The sequence below is a fragment of the Rhinolophus ferrumequinum genome, chromosome 11 (genome assembly GCF_004115265.2).
Source record: "Rhinolophus ferrumequinum isolate MPI-CBG mRhiFer1 chromosome 11, mRhiFer1_v1.p, whole genome shotgun sequence".
NCBI lineage: Eukaryota > Metazoa > Chordata > Mammalia > Chiroptera > Rhinolophidae > Rhinolophus > Rhinolophus ferrumequinum.
The window spans coordinates 33,772,849-33,787,041 of NC_046294.1; the positions used below are offsets into that span (position 1 = coordinate 33,772,849).

General features: G+C 47.7%; 1 protein-coding gene across 2 annotated transcripts in view; it reads right to left on the reverse strand.

Moving 5' to 3' along the window:
- Nucleotides 1-4,858, reverse strand: part of NELL1 (neural EGFL like 1) — a 755,117-nt gene extending 750,259 nt beyond the window's left edge. Inside the window, exon 1 of one of the 2 annotated variants that reach the window (XM_033118971.1) lies at nucleotides 4,633-4,858. In XM_033118971.1, coding sequence (XP_032974862.1) covers nucleotides 4,633-4,687 — 55 coding nt within the window. In that variant the 5' untranslated portion in view covers nucleotides 4,688-4,858. The remainder of the gene's footprint in view (nucleotides 1-4,632) is intronic. The other variant, XM_033118969.1, reaches the window with a different exon arrangement.
- Nucleotides 4,859-14,193: the final 9,335 nt, after the last annotated feature.

A 14,193-nucleotide genomic window follows, 5' to 3' on the forward strand; every position in this document is an offset into this window, starting at 1 on the left:
CCAATTTCATTCCTATCTCGTTCCCCTAACTGTGCCCTTGGAAAATTCACTTCAGTTCTCTGAGCCTCAGTTCCCTCATCCGGAAAATGGGTGTGATAAAACCTGCCTCCGAACCTCATGAGGTTTCAGTGATAACTACATGAAACTCCTAGCACATATCTGGTACCCATCTGGAGTTTGCCGCATCTGTCTTTCATAATAAGACCAGCTCTCCAGGCCATTCCAGCTCCCTGGTCCTCAACTTTGCTGGGATCATACAAAAGGTACAGATGGCCCTTTTCCTCTTAACACCTCTACTTGCCCAACTGTCCTGGAAGGGCTCTTACTCTGGATTTGCTTTGTGAAATCTATATATTAAATCTGTACTCACTCCCTCCCCTACAACCCACAAATGAAGGGGCTTTCCCAATCTTAAGATAACTATATTGCTCTTGTCATGAAAACATCCCATGAAGACAGAACAAGAGAAATCAGTTAGGCTTCCAGATACAGTTTTCTTCTCTCCCTTTAATTGGTCCCCTTCAGGATGAAAATGCCTCGTGCCAAGGCAGGATGTGTAAAAGCTAGCACTTTGCTCACTGCCTAAGGAATCAGAAAATCTATTAATAAGATAGCATTTACATGGCCTCTCCTGAACCTTACATAGCATGAGAGTGTTGGTTCCATTAAAAATAACTTTTTTTTTTTAATTTTAACGTTTCTGCTTCTTATCCAAGCATGGAACGCCTGCCCTTTTCAAGGAAACCCTATTAAAGCTTTCTACTTTGGCCATAACTGCTATACAAATGGCTGAATCTGGGAATTGGAATGAAGCAGGATAAAAAGCTTGTGCGGAGGAAGTATGGTTTAAAACCTGGAAGGCAGCGTGTCAGGGTTGCAGAGGCACTTGCGGCCCGGCTCTGGTCTTCAGAACCTCCACCTACTCTCCCAGGACACCTGCTGCTGCTGCTGCAGGTTCTGGCCGCTCCTCTGCCCTGCTCAGAGCGCTCGGTGCCAAAATCCACTCAGTCCACCTCAGGGTAACAGGCCTAAGCTCCCAAGCAAACCCTCCTGTATCTGGCTCACTTCAGATCTACTCTGGCTCATTGTCCCTGATGACAGCTGTTTTCTCCTGGTCCCTGGGGACGAATGTGATGCTGGGGAGATGCTCCAAGACCTCGTTTAACAGCAGGATTTCATAACCGCTTGATCAGATTTGGGCCCCTGGACTCCTACAGAGGTTCTTAATACCCCGAAAGCAATATCCTTGAAGAACGTATTCTCTAGGCCCATTCCAATCAGCCAACAGTTCACATGCTCAGTGCAGGCTGGGGCTTCTTCTGCTCATAGCTGGATCCAGCTCATGGTTCATGAGTACAGAATGTGCTTCAAAAAGGAAATCTCTCCTTTCCAGCAGGTGGCAGCAAACGGCATTCACGTGGCTCCGAGGGATACCTCTACCCCCTGCCCTGGTGACCAAAACAAAACAGAAAGCCATGGGGGAGCAATCACTGGGTTTTATACCCTTCCAAGCCATTGGAGAAAACTCACAGACATGATATGTTATTACTGCTATTATTTTAGCCTTCTAAATTTCCCTTATTAGTAATGTACCTGGAAATCCCAGAATTATTTTTCACCCGTAAATAATAAGAACCAGAGACCAGCATCTCCTATCTGGACTCCACTTTACTCTTCAGAACAAGTTGTCTGAACAATAGGCAATTTAAGCAGCTTCCTGTAAGACCTATCATTAGATCTTCTCATATGTAACTGCTACTGCACTGCAGTGCAGCTTTAATTAAAATGTGCCTGATATCATCTATGCATTTCCATTCAAAGCCAGTGACATCTGAGCAGTTCCCTAAGTGTACCACATGTTTATTTCATTTTGGACTGTTAACAGCCCAGACAACAATTGTCCCACTTGACAAACTTTCCAAGCAACTGTTTGGATCCTGATAAACTAATCATGAGCCAGCCTCTGCTATACCTAAGAGGATGGATATGTGATGCAGAAATTATGGTTCCTGGGCAAAATCAAAGAGGCTGCCCCCAGAAAGCTGTTAATCATACCCCGTCAAGCTACAAGAAATTGTAAGTGAAGGAATTAAGATACAACTCCCCTCTTTCCTCTGGTTCTTCTGATAATTTTTTGCAGAAGAAATATTGGTCTCTGGTATTCGGGCAGTGCCAAGTGGCACAGAAAATCCAGGCTCCCTAAGCAACTGCCACAAGCAATGAGGCAGCCCCTTCCCTGCTCCCCTGCCTTTGTGCAAGTTGTGTCCTCTTGCCTGGGATGCTTTCCCCACTTTGTCCACCTGAAAACTCCCTACAAATCCTGCAAGACAACTCTCAATTGTCACCTCCTGACCCCCAACCGCCCCTCCCCAGAATTCATTCCTGCCGTTCCTCCGCTGTATTTCCTCAATGTAACCTTCTTATACTCCCATCTCTTTCCCTGCCCTCTCCCATCAAGCTGTAGAAGAAAAAGAAAAATGCTTTCCAGGGTTGGGGGAGGATGAAGAGGGTAAAGGGGATCAAATATATGGTGACGGAAGGAGAGCAGACTCTGCGTGGTGAGCACACAATACAATATACAGATGGTATATTACATAACAGTACACCTGAAACTTATATAATTTATTAATGAATGTTATCCCAATAATTTTTTAAAAGCCTTCCAGTTTCTATCTAGAGTCTCAGCTAAACTGCCAAATTCCTAGAAGTCAAGGACCAAGTAATTTCTTCTTTGCATAAGCAATCCCAGCAACACACTCAACTGTTTGTCAAATTAATGAAAAAACACATGAATGAATCTTCACTACAACAGAATTTTCACAAGATTTAACGGGGCTTAGTATAGGGAAGGGGAAAGACCAAGTTCTTAAAGATCTCCACAAGCAGTGTGCCCTGGAGACACTGTCCACTCCTAGGTGGACACCCTTTTTGCCGACTTTTCAAAGGAGTGACGAGAACAACGGAGTTAGCTGGTGATGTGCACTTGAGGACGCGAAATGACCCATGGGCGGCCCCCTCCCCCACCTAACTTTTCTTTCCTCTGTAAGATGCACATCAGCACCAGATTCTCCGCGCGCAGAGCTGGGAGTCCTCGCTCTGCACTAGCCGTGCTTGTCCGGATCTTCCCAGGGCACGTCTCACCCAGTTTGCTCTTGGTTCTAAAAAACTAATACATCAGATGGGCCTGAACTCAAGAAGCAACAATTGTAGGCTAGACTGCGCCTTGGCGTCTCCAAAGCCTGGGTATCGCGGATGGAGACAGGAAAAAGATGGAGATTCCTTTTGTCCCTGGAGAAGTCCACACCCGACGCTCTTCCATTAAGCAAAAGGAAACGTGCTGCCCGCTCAGCCCTGGGAAGATGGAAAGCGCCAGCAGGAAACTCCTAGACGCCCAACTCTTAGTATCCTCAGGAGAGCTATCTGCCAAAGAGGGGCGCCTGGGGCGCAAGCCGAGGGAACTTTTGCCCTCTCCGGATAAACTTGCTGTCTAACCTGGGAAGTATGCCTCTAAGAAAAGGGAAATAAGAGCGGTAAAAGAGGAAAAAACAAAGAGAGAGGGAATGACTACACTGACTACACACCGATTCTAGGATGCAAAGTCGGTAGCGCATACAGAGGCGGGCTGGGGTAGGAATAAAAACTCACCATACTCCCCCCACCTTTCATCAGAGAGCCCTATTTTTGCCAATTTCCTACTCCACCCCACCCCACTCTACCCGCCCCCCCCCCCCCCCCGCCTTTCCACATCTACTACCAGCCCCTAGGAGAGGGCTGCTGAGAGCCGGTCTCCGAACCCCAGGGGACATGGGGGCTGGGAGCGAGTGGAAGGAAGATGGTACACTTAGAGTCGTCACAACTCTGTGTCTGGAGGCAGAACGAAGTGGGGACTTCAGAAAATTAAGCCAATTATCCTTCCCCAACACACACACAACTGTCCATCTGCAATTACAGCAAGGGAAATTTGGTGTGGTGCTTGAGAATGTCTCCCCAGATTGCCTCCACCGTTCCCCGAATAATTGTTCTCTAGCCCTTGGGGGTATTGGGGGCGGCCGAGAAAATACTCTTGGAGTTCCCCTGAGGAGAGTCAGGAAGGGATGAGCAGATAGAGGAATCCAGGGATTCGCCCGCAGCCCTCAGCCCGCGCCGCGCCCTCCCGGCCCCCGCAGCGCCCGCCGGCCAGAAGCGCTCCCTCTGCGGGTACCACTCTCGCGGCTGCCCCTTCCCGGCCCGGCCGGCGCAGGGAGAGCGGTTTCCAGCGCACCTTTCAAGTTCTGGGGTGTGGGGCTGGCGCGCCCGCCCTGCGGTGGGTTTCTACCCGGATGCCCGTTACCGGCAGCGGGAGGGTGCGCTCGCTCGGCCGCGCCCCTCACTCCTGCCTGCACGAGGCCGCGTCCCCCTGGACTGGGGCACTGCTCGGGGAAATTTTCCAGCCCGAGTCCCACTTTTCACGCTTTCACCTGGAGCAGGGCAGAGATCCGAGGGCCCCATCCATGCCTCGCCGCCCTCCCCTGGGCCAGCGCGGAGCTAGGCTCCAGGTCTCCCGACGCCTGTACGGGAGCTGGGCACAGCGGCCAGGTTCCCCTCCTTCCCTGGATCCCTCCAACACATCCCCCCACCCCCGGCCGTGCTTACCTGTCCTGGTGGTGCACACACAGAAGCACACAACTAAAAACACATCCATCGGCATTGCTCCCGAGGGTCCCCGCCAAACGGGGCGAGCGGAAGATAGAAAACAAATGCGCCTGGATCCCAAGACGCGTCGGGCTCCGAGCCGCCAAACTTGCTAGCGGGCGGCGGGGGAGGTGGCTCGGCGACGCCGGGTGCTGCGCTCGGGGATCGCGCCCAGGAAGGCGGCCCCGGCCGCCCCGCCCCCAGCCCGCCCCCCCGCCGCGGACGGCGACCGTGCGGGGCTCCGGCCCCGGCCCCCGCTGCGGCTGCGCTCGCCTCGGAGCTGGGGCGGAGCGCGGGGCTCGGCCACTCCGGCAGGTTGCGCTCCGCGCTGGGATCGGGTTCTCCTCCTTCGCCCGCGGAGCTGAGGCGCCGCAGCCGCTATTACCCGGAGCACCGCAGCTTGAGTCCTGGGACCCGTGGCCAAAAGGGAGGAACTGGAGGTGCAAGGCGTCCCCTCAGCTTTACCGGCTCCAGCCCAGCCGAGCTGGCCTTGCCACTGTCACCGTCTCTGTCTCAGCGCCGCGGTGGGGGCTGCCGAAGTTGCCACAGTTCATCCTGGCCGAGACGAAGAACTGCGGGGCCCTAGCGGGTGGGCTTTTTTTTTTTTTTTCCCTCCCGCGGGAACCCTGAGGAGGCGCCACGGAGCGCGCCCAGCCCCGCCCCGGAAAACAATTAGTCGGGGTTTGCTCAGGCACCTGGGTGGGGAGGATGGCTGACGGCTGAGTCCTGGCTCACCACCTGGACCTCCTGTAGGCTCCCCCCGGCGGGCCCTCTGACTGGGTACACGTTTGTGGGTGCAGCGAGAGGGCGCTGAGGCAGCGGGTGCAGAAAAGGGGTCCTCAAGCCTGAGCGAGCTCCGGTGGGGGTGTGGGGAGCCTATCTGGAAACCTTCCGGTTCTGCAGGGCAAATGCTGCCACATAGGGGAAATTCCTAATCATTTTTTTTTCCTTCGGTGACTTTCCTGATGGTTTTGTCAAGAGACTTACTCTGCTTTAATAGTCCTATTGTGGCCTCTCCCACAATGTGTTCCTCTGGGACCCTCCCCGGACCCCAACACCCTTCCCTGGAGGGAAAAGCTGGGCTTTGTTTTCGAGTTGTATAAAGATCTCCCAGGTTGTCTCCAGGAATGCTATTTATAAGTAGGATGCAGAGTCGTGAAATCAGATGACAGAAACTCTGATTTATACCCAATGAGCCCCACATGATTTAAAACTCCCCAGCTTGCTCACACTGGGCCACTCTCTCCCCTTTGAGAATGCAAGCCCAGGGCCATCCCTTGGATACTCTCAATAGGGGTCCCAGAGGAGGAACAGCCCTCCCTCATTTCCTGGGAACCAATTTCAAAGTTTCAGAATTCTCTTCACCCATCAGGATCTGCCCTTCTCACTTCCTACCCTTCCTCTCACCTCCCATATTCCTAGCCCCTACATAACCATGACCCCAGGAGCCCCCACTTAAAGTCACCGAACTAGCAATACAGTTTATTAAGAGACGTTTTTATCTACCTATTCTTCTGATCTCTGCCCTAGTTTTCTGGATGTTTCTGTATGCAAGCCACTGTCCCACTTGGCCCTTTACAGTGTGGTCCTTTGACAGATGAAAAAGAACATGAACAAGCAGGTAAATTCCAGCTCCTAATAGCTGAGGGAGAAGGAGGGAAGTCAATACAGAAGTGTGCCCACTCCTGAAGTTGAGCTGAAAGATTAAGAAGCAAACTGATGTCGAGACTAAAACAGGGATTCAACTCAAGCCCAGAGGGGATCTGTCTACCTTGCCTCTGTTTTCATTAGAGTCAGGATTTTTCCCTTCCACCTGGAGTATGTTCCATTTAAAGCTAACATTAAAATCACCCATCTTGATGAAAATAGGATTTTTGAAGTTTAGTTAGGCCTTGTAAATGCAGACACCCATAAGCCACGTTGTGTTGTGACAGCTTATGGGTCTCCCTCTCCTTTACAGTTTTTAAATATGCCTCTGTAGGAGAAGCTTTTAGTGGCTTTGAACTGTAGTTGCAAAGTCCTTTTTATTGATCTCAGAAATCCCAGAAGCCCTAGAAGTCCCAGTGACCCCAACATGGGGAAAATGAGCCCTGGGTAAGACATTTAGTGCTCTCTTATCTTAAAGTTGCTATGTAGTTTGTCAGTCCTGTGGGATGGGGCTTTCAGCGTGTTCCATTAAAAAATAAAGCAGGACATATGTCCTGTCAAAGCTTTGCGGCGTCACACCCACTAACAGTAACAAGAGTTCATCTCAACAAGGTCATAAATCTTCCTAGATAACTCAATACTTCAATCTCCTCCCGTAAGTGCCTTTAACGAGTGGGGATTTTGGATGTGTCGACCTGTTAGGCTAAGGGCCCTTCATAGAATTGGCCCAGCAGATTTCCACAGTGGCGACGAAGGGACCACGTGGCTGTGCATGTGCTCCACGTTTGGATATGGCGGTGGAACCTATGCTCATTGGAGGCAGCAATGAGACTTGGTTTGCTCAACGCCGTATCCCAAGTCCACCCTGACCTTCTGAATGGCCACCCTCCATGGTTTCTCCACGAGCCAGGAACTTCCTTTGTTCATCCCTTTGCCTCTTCTTCCTGACCACTAAATGTTAAAGAGCCTTAGGACTCAGCCCTCACCCCTCTTCTCCTGTAATCACCCACATTCCTAGGTGTTCTCATCCAGCCTCGTGGCTTTAACTACTGTCTGTACATGGATTATTCTCAAATGTGGATCTGCAGCCCCAGCCGCTCCTTTGAACCCCAGGCTTCCATACCCAACTCTTTTTTAGGTGTCTTAAATGTAATGTGGCCACATCATCAAAATTAAAAATAGTTACACGTCAGAGGACACCATAGAAAGTGAAAAGACAACCCACAGAACGAGGAAAAAAGTTTGCAAGCCATATATCTAATCGAGACTTGTATCTATTAAAAACGATTATAACTCAATAGTAAAAGACAAATAACTCAATTGAAAAATGGGCAAAAGCTCTGAGTAGACATTTCTCTAAAAAAGATATACAAGCAGCCAATAAACACATGAAAAGATGCTCAATATCATTAGCCATCTGGGAAATGCAGATCAAAACTACAATAAGCTATCATTTCACACCCACTAGGATGGCTAACATCAAAAAGACATAATAAATGTCTAGAAGAAAGTGGAGAAATTAGAACCCTCATATACTGCTGGTGGGTATATGAAATGGTTCTTCAAACAGTCAAACACAAAGTTACCATATGATGCAGCAATTCTAGGTACATGCACAAGAGAAATGAAAACATATGTCTACACACTAAGTTGTATACAAATGTTCATAGCAGCACTGTTCACAGTAGCCACAAAGTAGAAACAGCCCAACTATCTATCAACTGATGAATGCGTAAATAAAATGTGGTACATTTATAGAATCGAATAATATTCAGCAATAAAGAGAAATGAAGGATTGATACATGCTACAACATGGATGAATCTCGAAAACATGCTAAGTGTCAAAAGCCAGTCACAAAGGACCACATAATATCATATGATTCCATTTATATGAAATGTCCAGAATAGGCAAAATCTATACAGACAGAGTAGATTAGTGGTTGCCCAGGGCTGGGGGGAATGAAGAATTAACAGGTGACGGCTAAGGAGTACAGGGTTTATTTGGGGAGTAATGAAAATGTCCTAAAATTAATTGTGGTGATGGATGATGCACAACTCACAGATAATCACAACATACTAAAAGCCATTGAATCATACACTTTACATAGGTGACTTGTATGGTGTGTGAGTTGTATCTCAATAAAGCCTGTTCAAAAACTTCCTTAATGATCATGAAAAAAATTTTATAATATGGCCAAACAAGGACTTCTGATTTTTCCATCTTCCCAAACTCTCTTCCTGATTCCTTCTAAAGAGAGGGCACCAGCCTTCACCAGCTGCTCCAGCCAAATAACCCAGGGTGATCCTTGACTTGCTTTCCTGATACCCCCACATCCAAGACATCAAGCCCTGTTAGTATACCTTAAAGAAAAATACCAAATCAACCACTTCTCACCAACCCTCACTACTCATCCATCTTCCCACCTTCCATCATTGTCTCTACACACACACACACACACGTACCAGTCTTAATCTGCGTTTTAAAAGATGTATTATATCACGTTCCCTTGCTCAAAAATCCTTCTTTACTTTTCCATCGTATTTTTAAAACATCCAAACATTTCACAAGGCTTTTGCCCACCTTCCCACCTTTCTCTCTCCCTGCTCTCCCCCTTGCTCATTCCTGATCAGCTTTCTTGCTAGTCCTCAAACAGTCTGAGTTCCTACCATCCTCATGGTCTTTGCACTTGCTGCTCCCTCTACCTGGAACATTCTTGCCGTAATCTTTGTATGGTTCACTTTTTACAAGACTCAAATCTCTGCTCAAATGTCATCTCCTTGGGGAAACCTTGCATAAGGAAGCTTCTCACTTCATCCCCGTCACTCTCTGTCTCCCTACCCTGCTTTACTTTTTATAGTGCTTATTACTATATGAAATAATGATTTCCTTGTTGACATTTATTCCATCTCCCCAATATAATGCAAGCCCCACCAGAGTAGGATGTTATCTTTCTTGCTCACCACTATATCTCTCCTCCAAGAACAGTACCTGGCACATTTTAGGAGCTCAACAAATGTTTGTTGAATGAATCAATGGATGCTCTCCCAGGAAGGACCATGGTGAACTGACACTTCTCATTGGCCATCATCAAGGCAGCAGTCAAACTGCCTTGTTACCCAGAGCTCTTCCATTGCTGACTCTATGTGGGGCAATGAATTCCACAGAGGAAGAGAGAGAATGACTCCTTTTCTAGGATTCCGACTCAATTCATAAGCTAGAAGCAGTTCCAAGGCTGAGAAACTCTCCATCTTATTTAATGTCCTCTAGTCCCCCTCCTGAAGACACTCTCCATTATCCAAACAGCCTTCCAACTACCTTCACATTTATGGACACACAGCAAGTTTCCTTGTAAAAACTGGAGAAAATGAGAGGATGGTGCTGCTATGGATCAGATCGTGTCCCCCAGAAAGATATGTTGAAGTCCTAACTCCCAGTACCTGGGAATGTGACCTTACTTGGAAATTGGGTCTTTGCAGATGCAATCAAGTTACAATGAGGTCATTAGTGTGCCCTAAATCAATCTAACTGGTGTCCTTATAAGAAGAGGAAATGCCATGTGAAGACAGAGACACATAGGGAGAATACCATATGACAACTAAGGCAGACATTGAAATGCAGCTGCAAGCCAAGGAATGCCTGGGCTACAAGAAGCTGGAAGAGGCAAGGAAGGATCCTCCCCTAGAGACCTTGGAGGGAGTAGGACCCTGCCAACACCTTGATTTCAGACTTCTAACCTCCAACACTGTGAGAATCTAAATTTCTGTTGTTTTAAGCCTTCTAGCTTGTCGTACTTTGTTATGGCAGCCCTTGGCAGTGCCAATTGTTGGCAGAGCCTAGGAAAGGACAAAAACTCCCATTTCTTTCACGAACATAGTAGCCCAAAGCTCCTGGAACTGCAAGCCTGACCTGGGTGGGGATTTTTATTTCCTGACATGCACATGCAATCATAAAGAGGGGTTGAATAAATATATCTATGCATGTACATGTTTCTATATGAATATATGAATTCTATACGAAAACATATTCTCTACTCCAATGACTACAATCAACTTCAATGGTAACCAAATTAGAGGGCGCCATATTTTGCTAAGTCAACAATTGTCCATCTGTCTTGCCACCTTAAACACCTTTTAGAACAAAGAAAGGTAAAAATCTGTAGGAAGACAGATAGAAAAATCTATAGATAGACACATAGACCAAGGCATCTCCTAATTCTTTAGATGAAATCCTCCTAATCCATTACATCAATAATTTGATGTTCATCCGAGTTTCTGATGACATGACCCAAGGTGTGCACATATCTGGCTTTTGTTAAGTGTTGTGTAAGCACATGGTGTTCGTTCCTGCAGACACACTGCCTTCCAGCAAGCCCTAGGAGCTGGCCTCACCCTCACCCCTGACCAGAATGATAATGGCTCCATTTATTAAATGTAACTGTGTAGGGGTGCTCTAAAAGCTTTCTATGGATTTATTCCTCAAAACAACCCAATTAGGGAGGTGGGGTTTTTACCGCTATTTTACAGATATGGAAAGAGGACCATTTGCCAAATGAGTGACTGCGCCAAGCTTCAAACCCAGGCCGTATGACTGCACAATCTGTGCACTTCACTGTTAAGCTCTACTGCTTCTCCTGGGGTGAAGCCTGTGAATTCAGTTCCCTTGTTGAGGTCTGTGGGAGCCCAGAAAAGAGCAGCCCTGTTCCCTGCATGAGTGCTGACCCACTGAGAAGTGTGTTAGCAGGAGGTCAAACATCACCTTTATGGATATAGAGACAAAGCTGGAAGAGCAGAGCCTAATGTGAAAGCCAAAAGGGACTGGCCATCTGCCCTCCTTCCAGGCTGGACGTTAGCACAGCCATCTGCTCCCAATGATCCGCATGAGGAGAGAATGTGAAAGAGAATTCACTGAGAAATAAGGGCCAGGGGCTGTCCCCCGCCCCTACAAAGAGTGGAGAGAGTCAGGAGTGTTTAAGGAAAACCCTCATCATGGAAACCAAAAGTGTAGGGAAGAGATGATCCCCTTGGTCAACTTTCAAATTTCCTCATAAAGGCTCCTCCTGCCATCCAGTGGCCCTGGGCTGCCCACAAAGCACTCACTCAGTCTTCTTTCCCAGGCCTTAAAACGATCCCTTATTCCTAGTAAAAGTCCCATGTGCTCAATACTGTTATCATCACTTTGCAGGACAATTAGGAGGCAGGCATCCTTTTGTACTTACTCACACTGAGTTAGGAAAGATGGAGCATTCCTCGTTAAAGTACGTGCAGCTTCTCTGAGCAGGACTGTTGACCAAGACAATGATTATCTATGGAGGAATTTCAGGCCACAGGATGGTAGAGTGGGAGAGAGATTTTAGAACAGGGAGAACCTGCTCTAGTTGCTGTGGGCAACAACCTATCACATCAGTTCATGAGACTGGCTCTGTCCAGCTACACAAAACAGAAGCAGTCATTTCCAAAGCTTTTACACTACTTTCCAGAGTCACAGGCCACAAAACTTTTAAGCACCAGCAAAGTAACATTAAAGTTGCCCACATTTTTCAGTGGTTCCCTGGATCTCCTTCTAGTCATCTCAGTTCATTTTATTACCTGTATCAGTAAGGATTCTATCTGGCTTCATATAACAGGAAAACTCCCTCAAAGTAATAATTTAAACAAGAGATGTTTAGTACTCTCTCAAGTAAAAGAATTAATTCTAGAGTTGGACATTCCAGATTTAATTTGGAAGTTCTATGAAGTCCTCAGGGAGCCGAGGCTCCTTCCAGATCTCTGGTCCACGATCCCTAGAATGTAGCTGCCCTCATGGTTCAATATAGCTGCTGGTACTCCAGCCATTATATCCACATTCCAAATAGCAAACATGAAAGAGAATGGAGAGAAGAAGAGCATGCGTAAGAGTCCCATGTATCACTTCCACTTTTGTTTGGGCAGAACCTAGTCACACGGCCTCTCCCTGTGTATGTTAGCTATTGCTGCATAACAACCAACCACAAAATATGAGAGGTGTGTAACACTAAGCGTTTATTCTCACATAACTGCTGGGTAGCTAAGCATCAGCTCATCCAGGCTGGCCTCAGCCCAGCACTTCTGTTTCAGGCTATCGTGGCTGGGCTGAGTCCACTTCTCACAGCAGGTCTGTGTGTCAGGGAGTGACCCTGCCCACATGTCTTTCATCTTTCTCGGACCAGTGGGCTAGACAGGACAAGTTCTTCTCATGGCACAAAGAGGCACACACGAGCGAGTGGAAATAGGCCAGGTCTCTAAGATCTAGACTCAAAACTGGTACACTGTCATTTCTGCTCACATGCTATTAAAGCCAAGGGGCAAGAAATATAGTTCACCGCAATGAGGACATAGCCTGGATGTGATTCGGAGTGGGGTGAAGAAGTATAGTCAATCTACCAGACCTGGCCACGAGGAAACTAGAAAATGTCACATTTTGGCTAGGTGACACGCCTAGTTAGAGATGTCCCTAAGGAAGGGAGGAACAGAAATTCAGTCTCTAACACACTCCCTCACGTTGGGCCAACTTTGCAGAATGATGATACTGGCCTAATGCAAGTTCACTGTAATTCTTATCCTCACCTCAAGCAAGACACAGGGTGTGCAGAATTGTGAAGCTCTCACAGGAAGGCAAGAAAAGAGAGGGGCTGCACATCGAGAATGTCATGGGCCGGCGCCCAGCAGTGCTCTCCACTTTAGAGCAGGTGGAGCAGAGTGATGTGGTTTTTTTTCAATATGGTCTATCTCAAAGACCTCAGCCAACAAAGATCAAATGCATGCATCCTTAAAGGTAGGGCCCAAAGCTCTCCCTGTGCCTGTCTCCCCAACACCAGTATGGGATGGAGATGCAGACAGTCTGGAGGCAAATCAGGCAGATGAGTAACCCTCAGAAATTACTGCAGAATCCCTCAGCCTCTGCTTTCTGAGTGAGCTCAGGCAGGAGGATCCAAGTAATGGGATAAAAATATCCAGGCTGAGACCTCTGAGCCCATGCCAAGGCCCTACCTGCCCCACACCTCCTGTGGACTCTCAAATTTTGTCAAGATCCAGAAACTACCAAGGCAGCTCCTGGCAGGGCAAGAGTCTTCAGGACCATGCTCCAACCTCACTGCTGCGTCCTTTCATATTGGATGGTGTCATCTCCTTGCTGATTGCTTCAATTTTAAATATAAACCTTCCTGGTGGCCCCATCACAGGAGTCAGAAAAGATATTACCTGCTAAAGGACTCCTATATTTCTAGGTTTATGATCTGGTGTCTCGGAGCTCATTTCTAACATTTTGAGAAGTCTGGCTTCTTGCACAACCCGAGTGTTCTTGCCTTAAGTCCTTCCACACTCCAATCTGTTCCAGACACTGAGACCAGGTCGATATTCCCAATGCACAGATCTGGCCCTAACAGGAAAATATCCGACATTTATCTGCAGTGTTACATTTTCCTGCACAAATTTTAATTTAATCCTCATAACAACTCTGTGAGATGAGTATAATTGTTCCCGTTGTACGAAGGAGAACACGGAGAGCACGTTACTGAGGAAAGAAGCCGGCCCTTGAGCCCAGGACAGTGCTTTGTCTCCAGCCTCCTAGCTGCCTCCACCAAGAAATCTCTCTCCACTCTTCAATAACCGTCCTTGGCTCCCCGTGGCCCATCGAATAACCTTTGATCTCTTGATGTTGTCGTTGAAGGCACTCAACTGTCAAGTCCTAAAGGATTTACGACAAGAACATACTGAGGGGGCCTGTTTCAGCCTTCATTTGCAGCCTTCATTTTCATTTCAGCCTACTTTGTCAGCCTTCGTTCTCACTTCCCACAAGCATACACCCTCCTTTCCAACTTCATCCATCACTCTTTCTTGAAACGGCCTGTCGTACTCCCA